Below are 20,298 nucleotides of genomic sequence, written 5' to 3' on the forward strand. Positions count from 1 at the left end.
TGTCTATGATTCCCCATCCCTGGATACAAATCTGACTGACTGGTGGAAAGTCAATTCGGCCTTTTCCCCCCAGAAAACCCCAGGGCCTTCGGGTTAACAGAACATATATCTGTGACCCGGCAGACACCGGGTTAAACTGATCCGGTCCGGCGTGATCCGGAGAAAAAAACGTGTTCCCGGCCGACCACATAAAACACTTATGCCGTTGGACAGACCAGGGCACGCCGATATTGGTCCCGTAAGACCAAGCGCTGATATCGAACAGCGTGTAGGCTCATAAGACCTGAGAACGGCGGCGGGCGAATTCTAACAAGAAAGAGCCCCTGACACAATGTTTCTCCCCCCTGTCTGGGTAAAACCGGGGAAGACCGGTCCTTGCAAGGACACCGGCACGGGGTTTACATACAGAGCCTGGGGAAAAAAACATCTGTCATAATTCCGCTCACACGAGAGGGGAAGACGCCAGGTTTATCCTGGAGAGACCTCTCAATTGACAACGCGAGTCGGGACCTGCCACGCAGACCTCAACTCACGGACATATCTCTCGGACCAATAAGAAAACGCCGAAAGCCTGTGGCGTTTACAATGGCAGGGAACCCCAGCCCCACCCTTTAAGCTGGTGGGTATGGGGGAAAAACCCACGAAACCCCGAAAACCCACGGCTCCGTTTCATAAGCAAAAAACTTGTCGCCCGCCATGTTTTCACCTTATCATGTAAAGCAACAACACAGACAGGGTGAAGAGAGGGGCAGTGCTCTTGGCCATGTGCTGATGTACATTGCTTTGAAAAGCCAAAACACATAATAGCAAAACGCCAATCGTGAATTCAGGGCCTACGTTTGTTTAAAACGTGTTCACCCATGAAATCCGTAGCTCTCCTCACACACAAGAAATGCCTCTCGCCAACCTTAACTGCATCAGAAAGATAGCGGGCCCCCATTGTTTATTTCGTAAGAGGCATACAAAAAAATACAGTGAATAATCACATGTTTGTTACAACAAAAACTCGCCGCTCTCATAGAGAGACTTTTTATTTAAAACTTAGTATTTTGAGGGGGGAGGAAAGAATAGGGGGTTAAGTGCAAAGCACGAGAGAGAGGTAGAGGGGGAACAGAGCCCAGGGTTAGCCCCTCGCCCGTCACCTCCCACCGCGTGTGGCGCGACCTCGTTTGCCCCCTCAGGCAGGCGGTCCGGGGCGACGGTTCGGGGGTGCAGCTTGCGCTCGCAGGTCCCTACCTTTCCCCCCGGGCGCAGGGTAGGAGGTACCAGGCCGAGGTACGCCGTCGGGTTCTCCCCCTCGGTGGCGCTGGCGCTGGATGCTGCGCTGGCTGCAGTGCCGCGTGTTGGCCCCCGGCGTCGGGGGGACGGGTCGAGGGAAGTGCTGGCAGAGGACTGACCGCTGCTCTTCCATTTCCCTGCAGGCGACCGACACGTCGATGGCGGAGCCGAAGAGGCCGTCGTCGGAGAGGGGGGGCAGGAGGAGGGGCAGTCTCCTCCGCTCGTCCAGCGACGCCTGCTCCAGCCACAGGTGTCGTTGGGTCAGGGTGGCCAGAGTGCGCATCTTCCCCACAGATATGGCCTGGAGCTGTGTCAGGTGCAGGATAGCACCCAAAGCCTGCGCATGGGAAAAGCACTGCTCCGGGCCCAGGTCCTCCCCGCTCGCCATCAGCCCCGACTGGTAGCGTGCCAGCTGCACGATGTTGGTTGTCGCAGCCAGGTTCTGAGTCGAGGTGATGTAGGCCTGGTCGGACCAGTAGGCGAGCCGCCGGGCCGACCTCCCCTTCGGAAGAGGCTTCCACCGGGGCTCCCACACCATCTCAGGGCAAAGGACGGATGCCAGTGGTTTATCCAACCATGGCACGCCGTCCCTTAAACCCTGGACCAGACCCTCTACCTGCGTAAACGGCAGGTAGGAGAGGGTCAGGCCTATGATGCGGGTACCACCTGTCCCCGAGCCACGTAAGGCCGGGAAGGCCGGGCACACCATGCTCGGCTCACCCAGCGGGTGGCGTTGGAATGCATGGCCCACCATGTCATGGGGGACAGGCGCCGGCAGGGGCGTTGGCAACGGGATCTCCCTGCCGTCTCTCCTCCACCGCGCTCGCATCCCTTGCGGTCGGGTGGCCGAACCCACTTGGTAGGCGGGGGCTGTAACCTGACGCTGCTGAAGAGATGTCCCACCACGGAGCTGGGGATGCAAACTCCGACTCCGTGGAGGCTTCCCGGTGTGTAACCAGGCCCCGGGGCCCAGATTCCACCGGGGCTTCGAAGAGCAATTCCCCCGCCCCCTCCATATAATCCTCGCCCTCCATCGGATGCAATGGAGAGGAAACGGGGGAACTGCCCTCCGGTGCCAGCTGTTCTGCAGGACCGAATGCCTCCAGTCCCGTGTACTGCACTCCGTCGCCAGACCACCCGCCCCACTCGCTCACCGCCGGACGGCAGGAGCGAGCAGAAGCAGAGAGTTTGCGCCGCAGGTCGTCACCCATCAAAGAGACCGCCGGGCTGGCCGAGGGTCTCCCGATGGGGACGTCGGAGCCGGAGGGGCGCTCAGCGGCCTCCGAGTGGTGCGCACCCAGCTCTGCACACCGCCGAGGCTCACCCTCTCGCCATTAGCGTGGGATCAGGGAACCCCCGCGGCGCACGGAGGAGGTCGCAACGGTGAACCGCTGGTGGAGCCCAGAAAAGCGTTTCCCAGGACCCGGTGGTGATGCTATTCTTTTACAAAAAAAAGCAATACAAAAAAATAAATGAATCTAACAACCTAACTAATCACTCGCTTGCCATGTGTCTGTAGAAAACACTTCCTAGAATGAAAGAAACGGGAAGGCGGATCTACGGTCACACCCCTTGCATATATAAATGTAGGCGGACAGGGGCGTGGCCGGGCAAGTGCAAAGTGCATGTAGCGGAATCTTTCAAGTAACGTGGTACACGTTGACTGAGTGTCTTCCTTCTTTGAGTGAACCTCCCATCTAACCAGGCCCAACAGTACTATGTAATACCACCAGATAACTATGTAGATACTCTATAATTGATTAATGTACCATATCTGACTCAGACTATTTTCCTTTTGTTTATTATTATTATTATTATTATTATTATTATTATTATTATTATTATTATTATTATTATTATTATTATTATTATTATTATTATTTTTTTTTTTTTTTTTTTTTTTTATATTATTTAATTTGTCTTTGTTATTTTTGTATTTTGTATTATTTAATTCAATTTAATTTTATCATTGTAATTAGCAATTGTTATTATTGTCTGTAATTTAACCTTTTCTCTTGTTGCATGTTATGTATGTAACCCTACCTGTTGATCCGTGGGGTGGGTTTGGGGGTGGGTTTGGGGGTGGGATGGGTGGGGTAGATTATACAAAAAAAAGGGAAAAAAGGGTGAATGAATAATTCTGACTTTGTAATTGTACAAACTTGCTTCACCAATAAAAACGTTTGCTTTAAAAAAAAAAAAAAAAGTAACGTGGTACACCTAGGATACAAGAACGAAATGTAACTCTACATTTCTGTTTCATATGCCATGCAATGTTGCGAGAATGCAATATGTCGCTGCTGCGGAAATAAACCTTTTGATTGAGGAAACAAATACATGGTCCGTTAACTCATTTTGTGCCAAAAACGTAATATCTCATGTTTCGCCGCCAAGCGCTGAGTGCCAAAAACGTAATAACTCGTTTTTAGATCCTTTGATCTTTTTCCGTATCGCAGTATCGACACTCTACACGATACTCTACGTTCCTGCCTATACTCTACGTTCCTGCCTATACTCTACCTGCCTATACTCTACGTTCCTGCCTATACTCTACGTTCCTGCCTATACTCTACATTCCTGCCTATACTCTACGTTCCTGCCTATACTATACCTGCCTGCCTATACTCTACATGCCTATACTCTACATGCCTATACTCTACGTTCCTGCCTATACTCTACATGCCTATACTCTACGTTCCTGCCTATACTCTACCTGCCTATACTCTACGTTCCTGCCTATACTCTACCTGCCTATACTCTTATGTTCCTGCCTATACTCTACCTGCCTATACTCTACGTTCCTTCCTATACTCTACCTGCCTATACTCTACCTGCCTATACTCTACGTTCCTGCCTATACTCTACCTTCCTGCCTATACTCTGCGTTCCTGCCTATACTCTAGATGCCTATACTCTACATGCCTATACTCTACATGCCTATACTCTACATGCCTATACTCTACCTGCATATACTCTACCTGCCTATACTCTACATTCCTGCCTATACTCTACATTCCTGCCTATACTCTACGTTCCTGCCTATACTCTACGTTCCTGCCTATACTCTACATGCCTATACTCTACCTGCCTATACTCTACGTTCCTGCCTATACTCTACCTGCCTATACTCTACGTTCCTGCCTATACTCTACATTCCTGCCTATACTCTACGTTCCTGCCTATACTCTACCTGCCTATACTCTACGTTCCTGCCTATACTCTACATGCCTATACTCTACCTGCCTATACTCTACGTTCCTGCCTATACTCTACATGCTGTAACAAAGGTAGCAGACAGGGGTAGGTGGAAGGTGCAATATGGTTGTACAAATAATCAAACAATGGCCAGGGGCATTTATTTAAACAAAACAGAAAATTAAGAAACAAACAAAAATCATACTGGCTCCCAGTGAAGCACCGAATTGTCTTTGCTATAGTCCAGTCTTTAACTAGGCCGGGCCGCTGTCCGGCTTACCGGCTGTTTAACTCACGGTTTGGTTGTCTCCCCACAGCTCTCCCACTCTCCATTCCAAGACACACACTGATGTTCTTGGTCTGTCCTCTTTGAGAGGCATGCTGATTGCTAATTGAAAGACAGCTGTGTGTGTGTGTCTGCATGTGTGCAGCTGTCAGTCTTCTTCTCTCCATTGGGGGGAGCCAACAGGCAGGAACATAGCATCCATTGACCACCATTCCCCTCAGCCCCTTATATACCCCCCCCTTCAGTCCCTGCTTGGGAGAGGCAAATAAGGTCCAGAGGGCATCCCTCCGGGACAGGGCGTCTGCGTTCCCGTGTTTGGCTCCCGACCTGTGGATCACAGAGAAGTCAAACTCTTGCAAGGAAAGAAACCATCTACCGACTCGAGCATTAGTCTCCTTCTTTTTGGACATCCAGACTAGGGGTGCATGGTCAGTTACGAGAGAGAAATGTCGGCCCACCAGATAATATCTGAGACGCTCCAGTGCCCACTTGATAGCCAGTCCTTCCTTCTCTACCGTAGCATATCCTTGCTCCCTTTGGTTTAGCTTCCTACTGATGTAGAGTACTGGATGTTCCTCACCTCGTATCTCTTGAGAGAGTACGGCTCCTACTCCCACCTCTGACGCATCCGTTTGCACGATCATCTCCTGTGTGAAATCCGGGGTGACCAGAACGGGCCGTGCACAAAGTGCCTCTCTGAGACCCTGGAACGCCTTCTCTGCCCCTTCCGTCCATTCCACCATGAGGGGCTTGGTGGCTTTGGTTAGGTCTGTGAGGGGAGCAGCTATAGAGGAGTAGTTAGGGATGAAACGAGAGTAATAGGAGGTAAGTCCCAGGAATGACTTTACCTGTCTCTTAGTTGCTGGTCGGGGCCACTCTTCAATAGACTGAACCTTACGCTCCTGTGGTTTCACATTTCCTCGTCCGATGGTGAAACCCAGGTATTCAGCCTCCTCCAAACCAAGCTTGCACTTCTTTGGATTGGCTGTTAAACCTGCTTTGCGGAGAGCCTCCAATACCACGGCAAGCCTGTCCAAGTGGCTCTCCCAGTCCTCACTGTGGATTACCACATCATCCAGATATGCAGCTGCATACTCACGGTGAGGTCTCAACACTTTGTCCATTAGCCTTTGGAAGGTGGCTGGGGCTCCATGCAGGCCAAAGGGCAACACAGTGTATTGGTACAGCCCTGTGGGGGGGGGGGGGGTAGCAAACGCAGTCTTCTCCCTGGAGTCAGCCGCTAGAGGCACCTGCCAATACCCCTTGGTTAGATCCAGGGTGCTGATGTACCGGGCCTCCCCCAGCCGGTCAATCAGCTCGTCAACCCTAGGCATGGGATAGGCATCAAATTTAGATATTTCATTAAGCTTCCGAAAATCATTACAGAACCTTTTTGTGTTGTCTGGCTTAGGGACCAGGACGATCGGGCTAGCCCATTCACTATAGGACTCCTCTATGACGCCCAGTGTCAGCATCTTCTTGACCTCTTCTTCAATGATGACCCTCGTGGCTTCTGGGGTTCTGTAAGGCCGCATTTTCACCTTCCGACCCGGCTCTGTCTGGATGTGGTGTTCCACCAGGGTGGTCTGGCCTGGTACACTGGAGAACACACCTGAGGCTCTCTGCACCAATTCCTTCATCTGCTGCAGCTGCATTTTTGAGAGCCCTGGCCCATACGTCACCTCGACACCTTCATCCCTTGGTGAGGAGTAAGGGAAGACACAAGGAGAAACACAAGATACACCAGCACATCTCTGGCATACCACATCTTAAGCAGGTTGACATGATAGATTTGAATAGGCTTTCGGCGTCCTGGCTGGCGCACTTTGTAGTTAACTGGGCCTACCCTTTCGGCCACCTCATATGGTCCGTGCCAGGAGGCCAGAAACTTGTGGTCAGTGGTGGGTACCAGTACCAACACTTTGTCCCCAGGTTGGAACTCACGTGGCTGTGCACCCCTATTATAGACCCGTCTTTGGGCTTCCTGGGCTTGTGACATATGTTCCGTTACCATTGGCCACAGTACCTTCATGCGGTCCCGCATCACCTCCACATGTTCCACCAGGCTGCGATGTGGGCTGGGCTGCTCCTCCCAGGCCTCTCTAGCCACATCAAGTAGGCCCCTTGGTTGCCTTCCATACAGGAGTTCAAATGATGAGAATCCTGTAGATGCCTGTGGTACTTCTCTAATGGAAAACATGAGGTAAGGCAGCAACTGATCCCAGTCCCTGCCATCCTTATCAACCACTTTCCGGAGTATGGACTTCAGGGTCTTGTTAAATCTTTCGACCAAACCATCCGTTTGTGGGTGGTATACTGAAGTTCTAATTTGTTTTACCTTGAGGAGCCGACACATGTCCTTCATGATCCTAGACATAAAGGGGGTCCCTTGGTCCATAAGTATCTCTCCGGGTATCCCAACTCTGCTGAACATCTGGAGCAGCTCCCGTGCAATGCCCTTCGTTGTCATGTTCCGGAGAGGAATGGCCTCAGGATACCTGGTGGCATAGTCAAGGACAACAAGGATATATTGGTGTCCCCTTGCAGATTTCACTAGCGGTCCCACTAGGTCCATGGCAATCCTATCAAAGGGCACCTCAATAATCGGCAATGGTATCAGTGGATTTTTGAAGTGGGGTTTTGGTGCCATCTTTTGACATTCTGGGCATGTGCGACAGTAGTCTGTTACCGCTCTTACCACTCCTGGCCAATAGAACCGTCCCCTGATACGGTCTCTGGTCTTCTCGACCCCCAGATGGGCCCCGAGGACATGGCTGTGGGCCAGGTGTAAAACTGTGGACACATACTGTTTGGGCACCACTAGCAAACATCTTTTTTGACGGTCCACCATCTGAGCATAGTAGAGAAGTTGATTTTTTATCAGAAAATGGGGATATGAGAGTTTACTCACCCCGGGAGCCAGTTTCCCTTCTATCTCTTGCACATTGCTCCGAGCATGCAGCAGATTGGGATCCTCCAACTGGGCCGTACCAAACTGTCCTCTCAACCGGGGTAAGGGCTGGGCTCCCTGCTCGGCTTCCCCCGAGCTCACTTCATCTGGAAAGGAAGCAAATGGGTTCTCCAACTCCTCTTCTGAGCTGGGCCCTGTGGAGCTCTGGTCATCGTTCACCGGAGCAACACACACCAGCTTGGAGGCCTCTCCTACTGGGGAATACACCTTTGGGGAAGTTAGTACACGTTTGCGTCCTTTTGAGGTTACATTACATCGAGTATATTGAGTTCTCTCGCTCACCTTTTTCCTCCGGTATAGTTTCTCATAGAGGGGGCAGTCTCGGCCAACCAGCACCGGGACGGGGAGACAGGGAACCACTCCCACCTTCAGTTCACAGGTACCCTGAGGTGTGGTGAGCTGAACCTTACCCACAGGATATTCCCTGGTATCCCCATGAACACAGGACACAGGTATCGACTCACCAGGTTCCAGCTGGTCAAGGAGATGGGGTTGGACCAGTGAGACTGAACTACCTGAATCCACCAGTGCTCCTGCATCCTTTCCATTTATTTTTACTGGCACCATTTGGGATGGGGAGCATTCGGTGGCCCAACAGGAGTCCAGTAGGTGGCAAGGCCTCCCTGAGCCTCTACCAGCCGAGGCCGCAGTAGGCATGGATTCATCCCTTGTGGGGCAGTCCCAGGCGAGGTGTCCCACCTCTCCACACTCAAAGCACCTCCTCCTATCCCCAAGCACTGGGAACCGTCTGCGTCTCAGCACCTGGTCTTCTCGCTCTGGTTCTTTTTCCCACACTCTGGCCTTCTCTGGGACTTTCCTGTTTTTCCCAGCCTCTGGTCGCTCAGTCCTTCCTGACTTTAGCAGTTCAATTGTGACCTGGTGGCTTTCAACAAGATTGACCAGATCATCAATCCCGGTTGGGTTACCATGGCTCACCATTTTCTTGGCATCATAGGGTAATGTACGGATAAATTTGTCCATAACCACTCTCTCCAACACACTCACCCCCTCTGGGTCATTAGTCAGCCAGGATTTGCCCAAACGAGCTAGGTCATACAGCTGGGCTCTGGCAGACATCTCTGGGGTGTATTTCCACTCATGAAATCTTTGAGCTCGAGCATGCAGGCTGTAACCATACCTAGCCAAAGTCTCTTTTTTTAGATGGGTATATACCTTAGCTTGTTCAGGGGAGAGGTCAAGATAGGCATGCTGCGCAGGCCCGGTGAGAAAAGGTCCAATGAGATCTGCCCAGGTGTCCTCAGCCCACTTCTCCCTGGTGGCTGTTCGTTCAAATGCCAGAAAATAGGCTTCCACATCATCATTTTCAGTCATCTTGGGGATAAACCTGCTCGGGTTGGGTTGACCCCCAGCTCCACTGTGATGGGTAGGGCCTAGCGCCATACCTTTCTTCATCTCTGCATACATGAGAGCATTCTGCTGCCTTTGTTCTGCCAGGAGCTCCCGGTGCATAGTCTTCTGCTCCTCATTGGCCTTTAACAGCTGTATCACCAGGTTCTCCATGCTGTTTTTTTTTTTTTTTTTTTTAAATCAAGTCTGTTTACTATTTGTCCATGCAGCTTTTAACAGTGTGATTATTGTAAAAACATATTGCAATGCCCGCATTCTCCACCAATGTAACAAAGGTAGCAGACAGGGGTAGGTGGAAGGTGCAATATGGTTGTACAAATAATCAAACACACAGTCAAACAGCTTTAGCTCCCCGCTGGACAATGGCCAGGGGCATTTATTTAAACAAAACAGAAAATTAAGAAACAAACAAAAATCATACTGGCTCCCAGTGAAGCACCGAATTGTCTTTGCTATAGTCCAGTCTTTAACTAGGCCGGGCCGCTGTCCGGCTTACCGGCTGTTTAACTCACGGTTTGGTTGTCTCCCCACAGCTCTCCCACTCTCCATTCCAAGACACACACTGATGTTCTTGGTCTGTCCTCTTTGAGAGGCATGCTGATTGCTAATTGAAAGACAGTTGTGTGTGTGTGTCTGCATGTGTGCAGCTGTCAGTCTTCTTCTCTCCATTGGGGGGAGCCAACAGGCAGGAACATAGCATCCATTGACCACCATTCCCCTCAGCCCCTTACAGTGCCTATACTCTACGTTCCTGCCTATACTCTATGTGCCTATACTCTATGTTCCTTCCTATACTCTACGTGCCTATACTCTACGTGCAAAAGAAATAGAGATACAAAGAGAGAGAAAAAGAGGGATAGAAAGAAATGGCTCCAAACTTGGGCTCCTCCGAGTCCTTTCATCTGCCTCCAGTGCACTCCCATCCCCAGATCTGCCTGGCTCCCTGCCTACTGCCGCGGGAAAACAGAGGCCTAGTACCCGCATTCTTCACTTTCTCAAACGCATGCCAGCATACATATACTAACGCGCCGCAGAGTCTATTCTTCCAGTGCATCAATGAAAATGGACCTATGTATAATATTGTGTGCGCTTCGCAGTCCTCACACTCACACACGCACTCCAGGATTCAAGCTGTTCAGAGCATTCAGAAACGACATGAATAGAGTGAGGCCACAGAGTTAAATAACACCGACAAGATTACTTCATCTGAACTCCTGTCAAGAGTGTCCGCCTAGTGTGTGTGTGTGCGTGTGCGTGTGTGTGTGTGTGTGTGTGTGTGTGTGTGTGTGTGTGTGTGTGTGTGTGTGTGTGTGTGTGTGTGTGTGATTCATAATAACCATTAGGTGAGGTTTTGGACCCAGAACACGTCCCTGTTCTAGCGGTAATAGCCTTTTGGACAGTGTGGCCAGACTGCTGGTGTCTGAAGCTGGGGCTGTTCTCAATGAATTTCACGACTTTACTGCAGACTCCCTACGACATCATAAGTGACAGCAGCTTGAGGGAATGAAGCAATAAGTGAGATTAACATAAATTCACATGGTAATGTATTCTGCAGCCGGGGATGACTTGCTGTATAACTGAGGCACAATGTATTTTTTATTTTTTGTGAAATATTGTGTTTTGAAAAGAGCAAAGCGGAAGGAATTTGCAAAGGCGTGTACAGACGGAAGTAGTAGTCATGATATTTGCGAGTCAAAGCGCAGATAAGCTTTCCAATCTCTTGAGCACAATTGCGGCCATCCCATGCACCAAATTAATTACTGGTGTGGCGAACAGCCATTCAATGAAAACACAGAATTCCTTAGAGAACAAATGCATCGAGGGTCAGTAAAATGGTAAATGGTGCATTTATATAGCGCATAAAAGAAATCCTCACATTCACCCATTCACTCACACATTCCCACACCGATGGCGCAGGCAACCATGCAAGGTGGCAACCTGCTCATAGGGAGCAATTAGGGGTTAAGTGTCTTGCTCAAAGACACTTCGACACGCTGCCCCCAAGGAGCGGGAATCAAACCGGGAGCCTTCTGATCACCAGATGACCACTCTACCTCCCGAGCCACTGTGTTCTACAACGGAATCTAACGCTGATATTTAAGGATGGACCAATACCACTTTTTCATTGCCAATACCGAAACTTTCAGTATCGGCCGATACCAAGTACCAATCCAATTCATCGTTTTTACTGGGGTCATTGGACAACATAACATACATAATCAACTTTTCTCCATTAACCTGTTAAGCCCTAGCCATATTTTCAGAAAATTTGCCTAAGAGTACATACCCAAGTAAATGGAAGATTACTCCACTTCTATCTAGGGACATCTATAGAGCTCAGGAAATATTGTGTCAGAAATATTGTGTCTGTTACTATGCTTGAGTAAAGTAAATTGTAATGAACCAAAGGAGAATTTATATATTTTTTTAGCATGGTGAATAACACCATGCTAACATTGACGAAAAGTTAAAGAATGCCACTGAGCTCATTCAGCACCTTCTTGAGATCAAGTGTACTAAAAATCTAAACAAATTAACAAAGGGCAGATGATTTACAGGGTTTTTTCTTTAGCCACCCGGACACATGCAATATGAAATATGAATATAGAATATCAGGCCTATAAATTATTACTTATAAATTGTATGGCAATAACATTGAGGTTTGTTCGACCCGTGAGATATAATCACGACATTCACGTCAATATTTCTATTGCTTTCATAGCGATCGGGCTGATAACCGTTTTTAGTGTTCAATGCGAATGCCGTCACTGATGATCGAATAATCGGAAACACGCCCCGCCCCCCCCCCCCCCCCCCCCCCCATTCATGATGGAACATAATACATAATACATATATTGTAGATTTTAATCCGGAACAATAGCGGGTTCAGGCAAGGAACGCTAGCGTCTACAATGTAATCGACGTGTATGGCTATAACTCAGCATTTCATGAATTACGCTAGACCGCTCTAAAACCATACTTATATTCACCACGGTATAAAACGTATCGATGGAAAAAATATAAATTTTTTGCATCTTGACCGGGAGAAACCCAGTGTCAAATGACTATAGTACTGTATCCATAGCTATAATATAGAATAGCTCTACAAACAAGGTGACCGATTACATTGGTTTAATGGGTGGCATGAGGCAATGCCTTCCCGGAAGAGGCGTGGCACGGAATGTGTTAAGAGGTTAAGCCCTGAGCTGTCCGGTACCAGTACGAAATTAATATCACGTCATAAATAGATCAATATAGTCTGTATTAATTGTTGCTAAACATACGTAGTGCTGAAAATATACACTTTGACTGCTGTTTTGATAGGGTTAGGGTCTTTAATCTTGGCTACATTTGACTGTATTGATCTATTTGTGACGTGAACTAAATCTTGACCCGGTACCGGGCCGATTGGGCTTGAGAGGTTAACAGAGATCTAACATGCTTCTATGTGTTAAAAATACAGCAAATCAAGTCACTTTGCTTTGATTTCTAGTTGGGTATAGAGGGTACAGAGTATAAATGCCACTCTGTAATTAAATGCAGTAAAACCTCCCCAACTCCCAGTTTGACACGGGAATGAAAAATACATCTAAGCCACACTTGTATCATAGAAATAGAACAAAATAAACCAATGTTTTTAATTAAGCACTGCTGTGAAGTCGGGAAGTGAAATGTAATTACGTCGTAAGGCCTTCTCTGCTTCTTCAACGTAGATAATGACTGTGCTGAGTAATTAACGCTTTGGAATCATCCAGGGTCCAGACACACACACACACACACACACACACACACACACACACCACACTAAGGCTGTCCCCGAAGCTTGTTTTTGGGATTCGAACTTCGTCAGGGTTTTGGTTACAGCTTGGTTACAGCTCACACACCAACAGACGTCGTTAAGAGGAGAGAGTGCGCGTTACCTTTCCAAAGCTCCCTTTCCCAATGGCCCTCAGGATCTGGAAGTGGTCAAAGTTCACTGCAAGCAGAAAAGAGAGAGAGAGAGAGAGAGAGAGAGAGAGAGAGAGAGAGAGAGAGAGAGAGAGAGAGAGAGAGAGAGAGAGAGAGAGAGAGAGAGAGAGAGAGAGAGAGAGAGAGAGAAAGAGAAAGAGAAAGAGAAAGAGAAAGAGAGAGAGAGAGTCTTTATTTTGCTGGCTGCATCATAATGCATAGCGCAGTAGTGTGGTAAACACAGCTGTGAGAAAACAGGTCAAGGGAAAAACAGCTCAGATATACAGTAATAATAATGAACTGTATTTGTATAGCACCTTTCATACAAGAATTGCAGCCCAAAGTACTTCACAGCAGTGATACTGTAGGCATAACATTTGCATAAACCAGGGCGGCTACGTGGCGTAGTGGGCAAGGCGCTCGCCACGAATGACGGAGACGCTGGGCTTGCCTGTTCGAGCCCAGCGCTCCACATTGCTTTCAGTTTAGCTGGTCGTTCATACTAATACACATTGGCCGTATTTGGGGGTGGGAAACTGATGGGTGGGGATCGGGCGTTGTGGACAGCGACTCCTACAGGTCGGTTGGTGCGCCTGCGCAGTAGAATCAGGAAGTGTCGGGGGCAGCGTGAGCCTCCCACGCGTTACTCCTCGCCACTGAGAGATCGAGCTGCGCAGGTGAAAAGATGCGACTGCTGTTACCTCAAGTACCGGAGGGGACTTGTGTTATGTATGACTTAGTCCACATTGCAGCCGGCTTGTGGGAGGCAAGAAACAGCGTTCGTGACAGGGGAGGGTTGAATTGGATGATACGAAAAATTGGGATGGGAGAAAATATAGAAAATGGGAGAAAAAGTTGATAAAAAAACATTTGCATAAACCGGAACATTTGTAATAGATTTCTGTCATTAAAATCTATGAAAGAAATATTGTGAAATTTCTTATCGATGATAGATTTCTGACTTTAACCTGTTAAACGTATGTTTATGTATTCAGGCCGTCACACATGCGTGCACACGTTGTGGTACTTCGCCTTCATCTGCCGGCTCCGGGCTGCGTTTTTGCCGATCAACCAATACATTGTTGGAAAGTTGAATTTGCGGCCTTTCGACATATTGCGTGCTTCCAGTCTCAAGTTACAAAACGAAACATCCAACAAGTGTCATTTGACAAGCCATTCTGACAAGTTTCGTTCGGTTTGGCCGGGTCCTGAACAGACCAGTCACCGCTGATGGTGAAAATGATTGACCACCTTTGTAGCCAATGAAATTCTGGAGCCAACGGTATGTTACATGAGGGCTGATTCCTACGGTAAACGGAGAGAAGAAGACGAAGACTTTTGTTTGGAGAATTTCTCATTCGCCATCCAAATCAATGAGCAGTCCGCCATTTTGGACAAATTATTACCGATACAAGGATTATGGTGGGGGGCCGTGTATGGGTAATTTGTTGTTTTCATTTCAAATTGATGAGAGTTTCATTTTCACTACTAATTTGAAGGTAAGGGTCTATAGAACAATTTTGGTTCGAGTGTCAAGCGCTCAGATAAAAATTGGCCTCTAGGGGGTGTCGGCGGTTCCTAAACCCCCACCACAGCCTCAGCTAAATATGGTAACTTTTTTTTTTAATCCACTTTTTCTCCTCCTGTTTTTCTGTATTTTCCTCCCATCCCAATTTAGTCGCTATGCCAATTCCCCCCTCCCCTTCCTGGTTGTTGCGTGCATGTGCCCCCCACTGGTCGGTCTAGGGAGCCCTGAATCTATCACATGCTTCCTCCGATACATAGGAGACAGCCAGCAGCCTCTTGACAGCGCGGACTCTCATTGGTGAAGTGTAACGCATGGGAGGTCACACTACCTTCACCATTTCCCTCCCTCACTGTGCAGGCACCCTGGCCGACCTGTAGGAGTCGCTGTTTACAATGACCAGATTACCACCCACCGGCTTCCCTCCCGCTGACACCGCCAATTGTGGCAGTATGACGGCCGGCCAAGCCGGAGGCACCGCTGACAGCCGGATTCGATACCAGTGTCTCTGCGGTGGTAGACAGACGCTTAGTCCGCTGTGCTACCCGGCCGCACTCAAAATATGGTAACTGTTATAACTTTTGATTGGATTATTCGATCTAACATATGAGGTATATATGGATTCAGGATCAGGAGTAGCAACTGGTATTTCAAGCATATTACCCATAGAAGCAATATGTTTTCCGGTATCGGTGCATATCCACAAAAATAGAGGATCAAAGGCCTGGTGAGCTAAAACATATTTTTTATTTAATTATCTTGACAATTTCACTCAGACCCAACAATATTTTTGTTGTCATTTTTATTTATCTTTTAACTGTGCTACAATATGGTGGTGAGTAACTGCTTAGACATTGGCTTGAATAACTCCTTGGACAATAGTTTAATAAGAAAGTGGCTAACAACATCCACACATACATGTCAGTCTTGGAAATTGCTCTGGTCCCGCTAGTTCTCACATTTGCACTTGCACAGACGTGTGCACTTCAACTTTGCCCTCATGCACTTGCACCGAGAGCAGGTAGTACAAGTGCACTTCACATCCAGATGTAATACAGTACATCCTTGGCGAGGGGCAGCATGGACCAATGGACCTGAATGAATGAATGAATGAATGATTTTATTTGACATAATAATAATACAATACACAAATGCATACAGATTAGGGATGCTCGATATTGGCTTTATTACCGATACCGATATACCGATATTGTCCAACTCTTAATTTCCGATACCGATATCAACCGATATCAACCTGTGAGGTTCGCCTCTTCCCTGGACCTTTAATTCCTGTTCCCTGGACCTTTTATTCCCTGTCTCCTCACCTCACCAGCCCCCACCCTCGCGTTCTACTCTTGTCTGCTCTTCAGCAGCCCACACCCTTGGACTACCTGTCATTATGTGTTTGATTGGTCCGTGCCGAACACACACTTCTAGTTCAAGTATCAATTACCATCACGCACCTGATGTGTGTTCTAATTAGCGCCCCAGTGGGCTTTAAATACCTCGCTCTTCCCCTCAGTCCTTGTCGGGTTGTTCCGTATCATATCTCTATCTGCAAACTCCTACGGGAGGTTCTCTATCTGTAGGCTCCTACGGGAGTTTCTGTTTCTGTATGCTGTTTCATCTCCGGCGTGAGACGAGGTGCAAGCCTTCGCCACCTGTCGCCGTTTGCCTGGAGTGGGACACATTACTGCGCTCTCTAATTCTCTACGGGAGGTATTCCAGTGTTCCACTCCAGACTCCGCGCAGATGCGCTCTCCGAACCGGCGCGTTCTCCAAGCAGACGCACACCACTCCAGACCCCGCGCCAGATGCGCTCTCCGAACCGGCGCGTTCTCCAAGCAGACGCACACCACTCCAGACTCCGCGCTGATGCGCTCTCCGAACCGGCGCGTTCTCCAAGCAGACGCACACCACTCCAGACTCCGCGCTGATGCGCTCTCCGAACGGGCGCGTTCTCCAAGCAGACGCACACCACTCCAGACTCCGCGCTGATGCGCTCTCCGAACCGGCGCGTTCTCCAAGCAGACGCACACCACTCCAGACCCCGCGCCAGATGCGCTCTCCGAACCGGCGCGTTCTCCAAGCAGACGCACACCACTCCAGACTAGGGATGGGAATCGAAAACCGGTTCCGGTTGGGAACCGGTTCCTAATTGGCCGATGCCTGGAACCGTGTGGGTCCCGTGACTTTCGATTCCCTTATCGCTGCCAGGTTTTTCCTAGTTGCGTAATAATGTTAGCGTTAGCATGTAGCCATGGCAGACTCTATTTGATTCATTAAGGGCTCGAAATTGCCTGGGTTTTGGTAATATGCTCCCGCTGTTTGGCTACTTCTATGTGCAGTGAAAACTACTTGAATGCTTTAGAACATAGTCATTGATTTAGTTTAGGGTGAGCTAAAATTAGCCGCGGAGCTATCGCTAGCTAACGTGAGCTAACGCTATTTAATCAAGCTCACAAAGAGAGATAAACAGCTGACAGCGGATAGTACAGGTACAAATACAATAAAACAGCGAGTGGGGACTGTTGTGTAAACCTTGTACTCTTTAGTTCACATATAATAAGAGCCGGATTGTTTATTTAGTAAGTCTCTACTCTGAGTCCGTCAGACAGGAAGTACCATGGTGCAACATACAAATGTGTCCGTGTAGCAACACAAGCCAATACCTACAGGACAGGGGCCCGGGGAGGGAGCTCTGTGTGTCTGTGTGTGTGTGTGTGTGTGTCAGCGTTTCCGTTAGAACATATTTGTGCCGGTCTGGGTGTCCTGCAAGATTTCTATCACCGGACATATTCGAGATATTCCGGTCAGAGTTTTAAACAGCAGTCTATTATAATCACATTTTTATGAGCTAACGAATTCCGTTATAATTGGACATGTGTATTAATTACATCAAGCGAAGAATGAGAAATTGATTTGCAGAATCAAATTACTATCTCTCGCCTCTCAAGTTAGTGCGATACGCTACCAGCATCAAGCTCCCGCCCCGCAGGCTCCCGCTGCAGCAGCTCTGTCACACGCACCCCCAAATTAATCTCGAGTCGACATCGCTTCACCTCGTTGTATCAGACACGTCACACATATCATAATGTTCAACTTCACGTATACAGTCATTAATATATTCCAAATAAAATAAGTCCCTCGATACTCCGTGCTGCTGCTGACTTGAAATAAAATAGACCGTGTATGTGGGCAGTCGGTCCGACACTAAACAGCAGTCTGTTATAATCACATTTTTATGAGCTAACGAATTCCGTTATATTGGACATTTGTATTAATTATATCAAGCGAAGAACTGAGAAAGCAGAGAGACGGCAACATTATCGTGGTTTGCGTGACGACTCTCTCCACCTCGCAACGACTTATTTGCAAAGAGTATGGCGCTGCAGAGCAGCTGATTCAGTGTTATTGGCTCTTTTCTGGGAACCGCACAGCAGCGCCCCCCACCCAACATTGGCTGAAAATGGCTGAATTGGAGTACTGCTGGAATACTGCATTGTGCTGATAGTGCTCTGGCTCTGCAGCTTCACAAAAGTTCGCACACCCAGCACTAAGCTCTCGCTGACGACGTCGTTGTCATTATTAGAAGCAACGAGGAAACAAATGTAATGATCGTTTCGTTCATCGCATAGGCTATTTAATTTTAGCCTATTTTAATACAATTCAAATAATCAAATTGTGCTTAGACTCAGGGAATTATTTTCACCGGACATTAAGACCGGAGAGAGTAAATATGTCGGACTTCAACAGATTTTGCCGGTCAAATACCGGTAATTACCGGCTAACGGAAACGCTGGTGTGTGTGTGTGTGAGACAGAAGTCAGAGGAATAACGACTGTTATTCAATAGATTAAATTAGTTTAAGAATAAAAAAATAAATACATTTTAAGAGAATCTCAAATACATTATTTTATTTAAGTGTAGGCTATAGTTAATGTTTTATTTTTTACAGTTTTTGTATTTTTCTGACATGGTAAATGGCTGCTTTTTTATATAGCGCTTTTATCCAAAGCGCTTTACAATTTGTTCCTTACATTTTACCCAATCACTCACACATTCACACAACGACGGCGCAGGCAACCATGCAAGGTGCCAACCTGCTCATCGGGAGCAGTTAGGGGTTAAGTGTCTTGCTCAAGGACACATCGACACGCTGCCCGGGAGGAGCGGGAATCGAACCGGGAACCTCCGGATTGCCAGACGACTGCTCTACCTCCCGAGCCACTGTCGCCCCTGACATGGGGGCTCAACAATAAATGACAATCAGAAATGTCAAGTTGCATGTTGTTATTCTAACCAGCTTAGTTCTGTTGCATTTCCAATTTATTTATTTAAATTATAAATTGATCAGGTAGCGATAAGAGAACCGATAAAGAATCGAATCGATAAGCAGAATCGATAATGGAATCGTATCGATAAAATCCTATCAATTCCCATCCCTACTCCAGACCCCGCGCCAGATGCGCTCTCCGAACCGGCGCGTTCTCCAAGCCGACGCGCCCCACTCCAGACGTCTAGCCTGCGCCCTCCTACTCCATCCCTGTAAGCAGCTCCAGCCCTCGCCCTGTCCAAGGCCTTAACCCTGTTTTCTCTGTCCCTGTCCCCAGCCCGCCTCCGCCGGCCTCTGTCTGTGTTTCCCCTCTCTAGTCCTCCTAGTCCTCCCTGTCCAGTCCTCCTAGTCATCCTAGTCCTCCCTGTCCAGTCCTCCTAGTCCTCCCTGTCCAGTCCTCTCTAGTCCTCCCTGTCCAGTCCTCCTAGTCATCTTAGTCCTCCCTGTCCAGTCCTCCTAGTCCTCCCTGTCCAGTCCTCCTAGTCCTCCTAGTCATCCCTGTCCAGTCCTCCTATTCCTCCCTGTTCCTGCCCTGTTCCTTGCCCTGGCCCTGTTCCTTTAGCCTTAGCCCCTTAGCCTGCTCGCCTCTTAAAGGCACAGTGCCTATCTTTCCCTAGTTCTTGTTTTCCTGTATTTTGTGTTCTCCCTTAAAGGGACAGTGCCGCCTTTCTGTTGTTTTCAATAAATGCCCAGTTCTTGGCTTACTCTCATACCTGTCTTGTGTTGTGCGATTGGGGTCGGTTACAAACCATAACACAACCGATACCGATATATGCAGGGTCCCCCCCCCCCCCCCCCAAAAACTGAATAATTTCAGGTAATTAACATTACATATCTCTTGTTGTGGAATTAACACAACATTATGCATACTTTTGACAATAAATAAAATCAGAATTTGTTCTTACTTGCCTGGGTAAATAAATGTTATAGAAATGTAAAAATAAATTATAAAAAATTTAAAACCGATACCGATATTTTCCGATATCACATTTTTTTATGCCGATAATATCGGACATCCCTAATACAGATGCATACCTTTGGGTTGTAGTCCAGATGCTTGCTTGGAAGACACTCCTTTTAAGATGTTGATCCAAAGCATCACTCGTTGGAGGAATTCTCTCCATGTCCCTAGTCTTCTGTGAGAATAGCCTCATTCGGACAAGATCAACATCATTGTCCTCGTTTGGCTCATTGTTGTACAGCCTACAGACAAAGTTTGTTGCCACTTCTTTCAGCCTTGGCGATATTTGGAATGGCGTGTCTACGATAGTTGCAAATTCCTCCATGAGGAATGGCACTTTGTGCATCAACTTGCAGCAGGATCGCTTACCCTTGAAGGAAGATGTGCTGTCTGATCCAGTGAATGTGTGGCAAAGAACCATGGCTTTGCA

The 20,298-nt window shown here is 48.1% G+C and overlaps 1 protein-coding gene across 2 annotated transcripts in view; it reads right to left on the reverse strand.

Annotated features, from left to right (window-relative positions):
* The window catches only part of stk32c (serine/threonine kinase 32C), a 267,164-nt gene that overhangs the window by 197,579 nt on the left and 49,287 nt on the right, over positions 1-20,298 (reverse strand). For both annotated transcript variants that reach the window (XM_084321547.1, XM_084321546.1), the window contains exon 2: positions 13,019-13,074. In XM_084321547.1, coding sequence (XP_084177673.1) covers positions 13,019-13,074 — 56 coding nt within the window. The remainder of the gene's footprint in view (positions 1-13,018; positions 13,075-20,298) is intronic.

Source organism: Notolepis coatsorum (assembly GCF_963971535.1).
Source record: "Notolepis coatsorum genome assembly, chromosome: 9".
NCBI lineage: Eukaryota > Metazoa > Chordata > Actinopteri > Aulopiformes > Paralepididae > Notolepis > Notolepis coatsorum.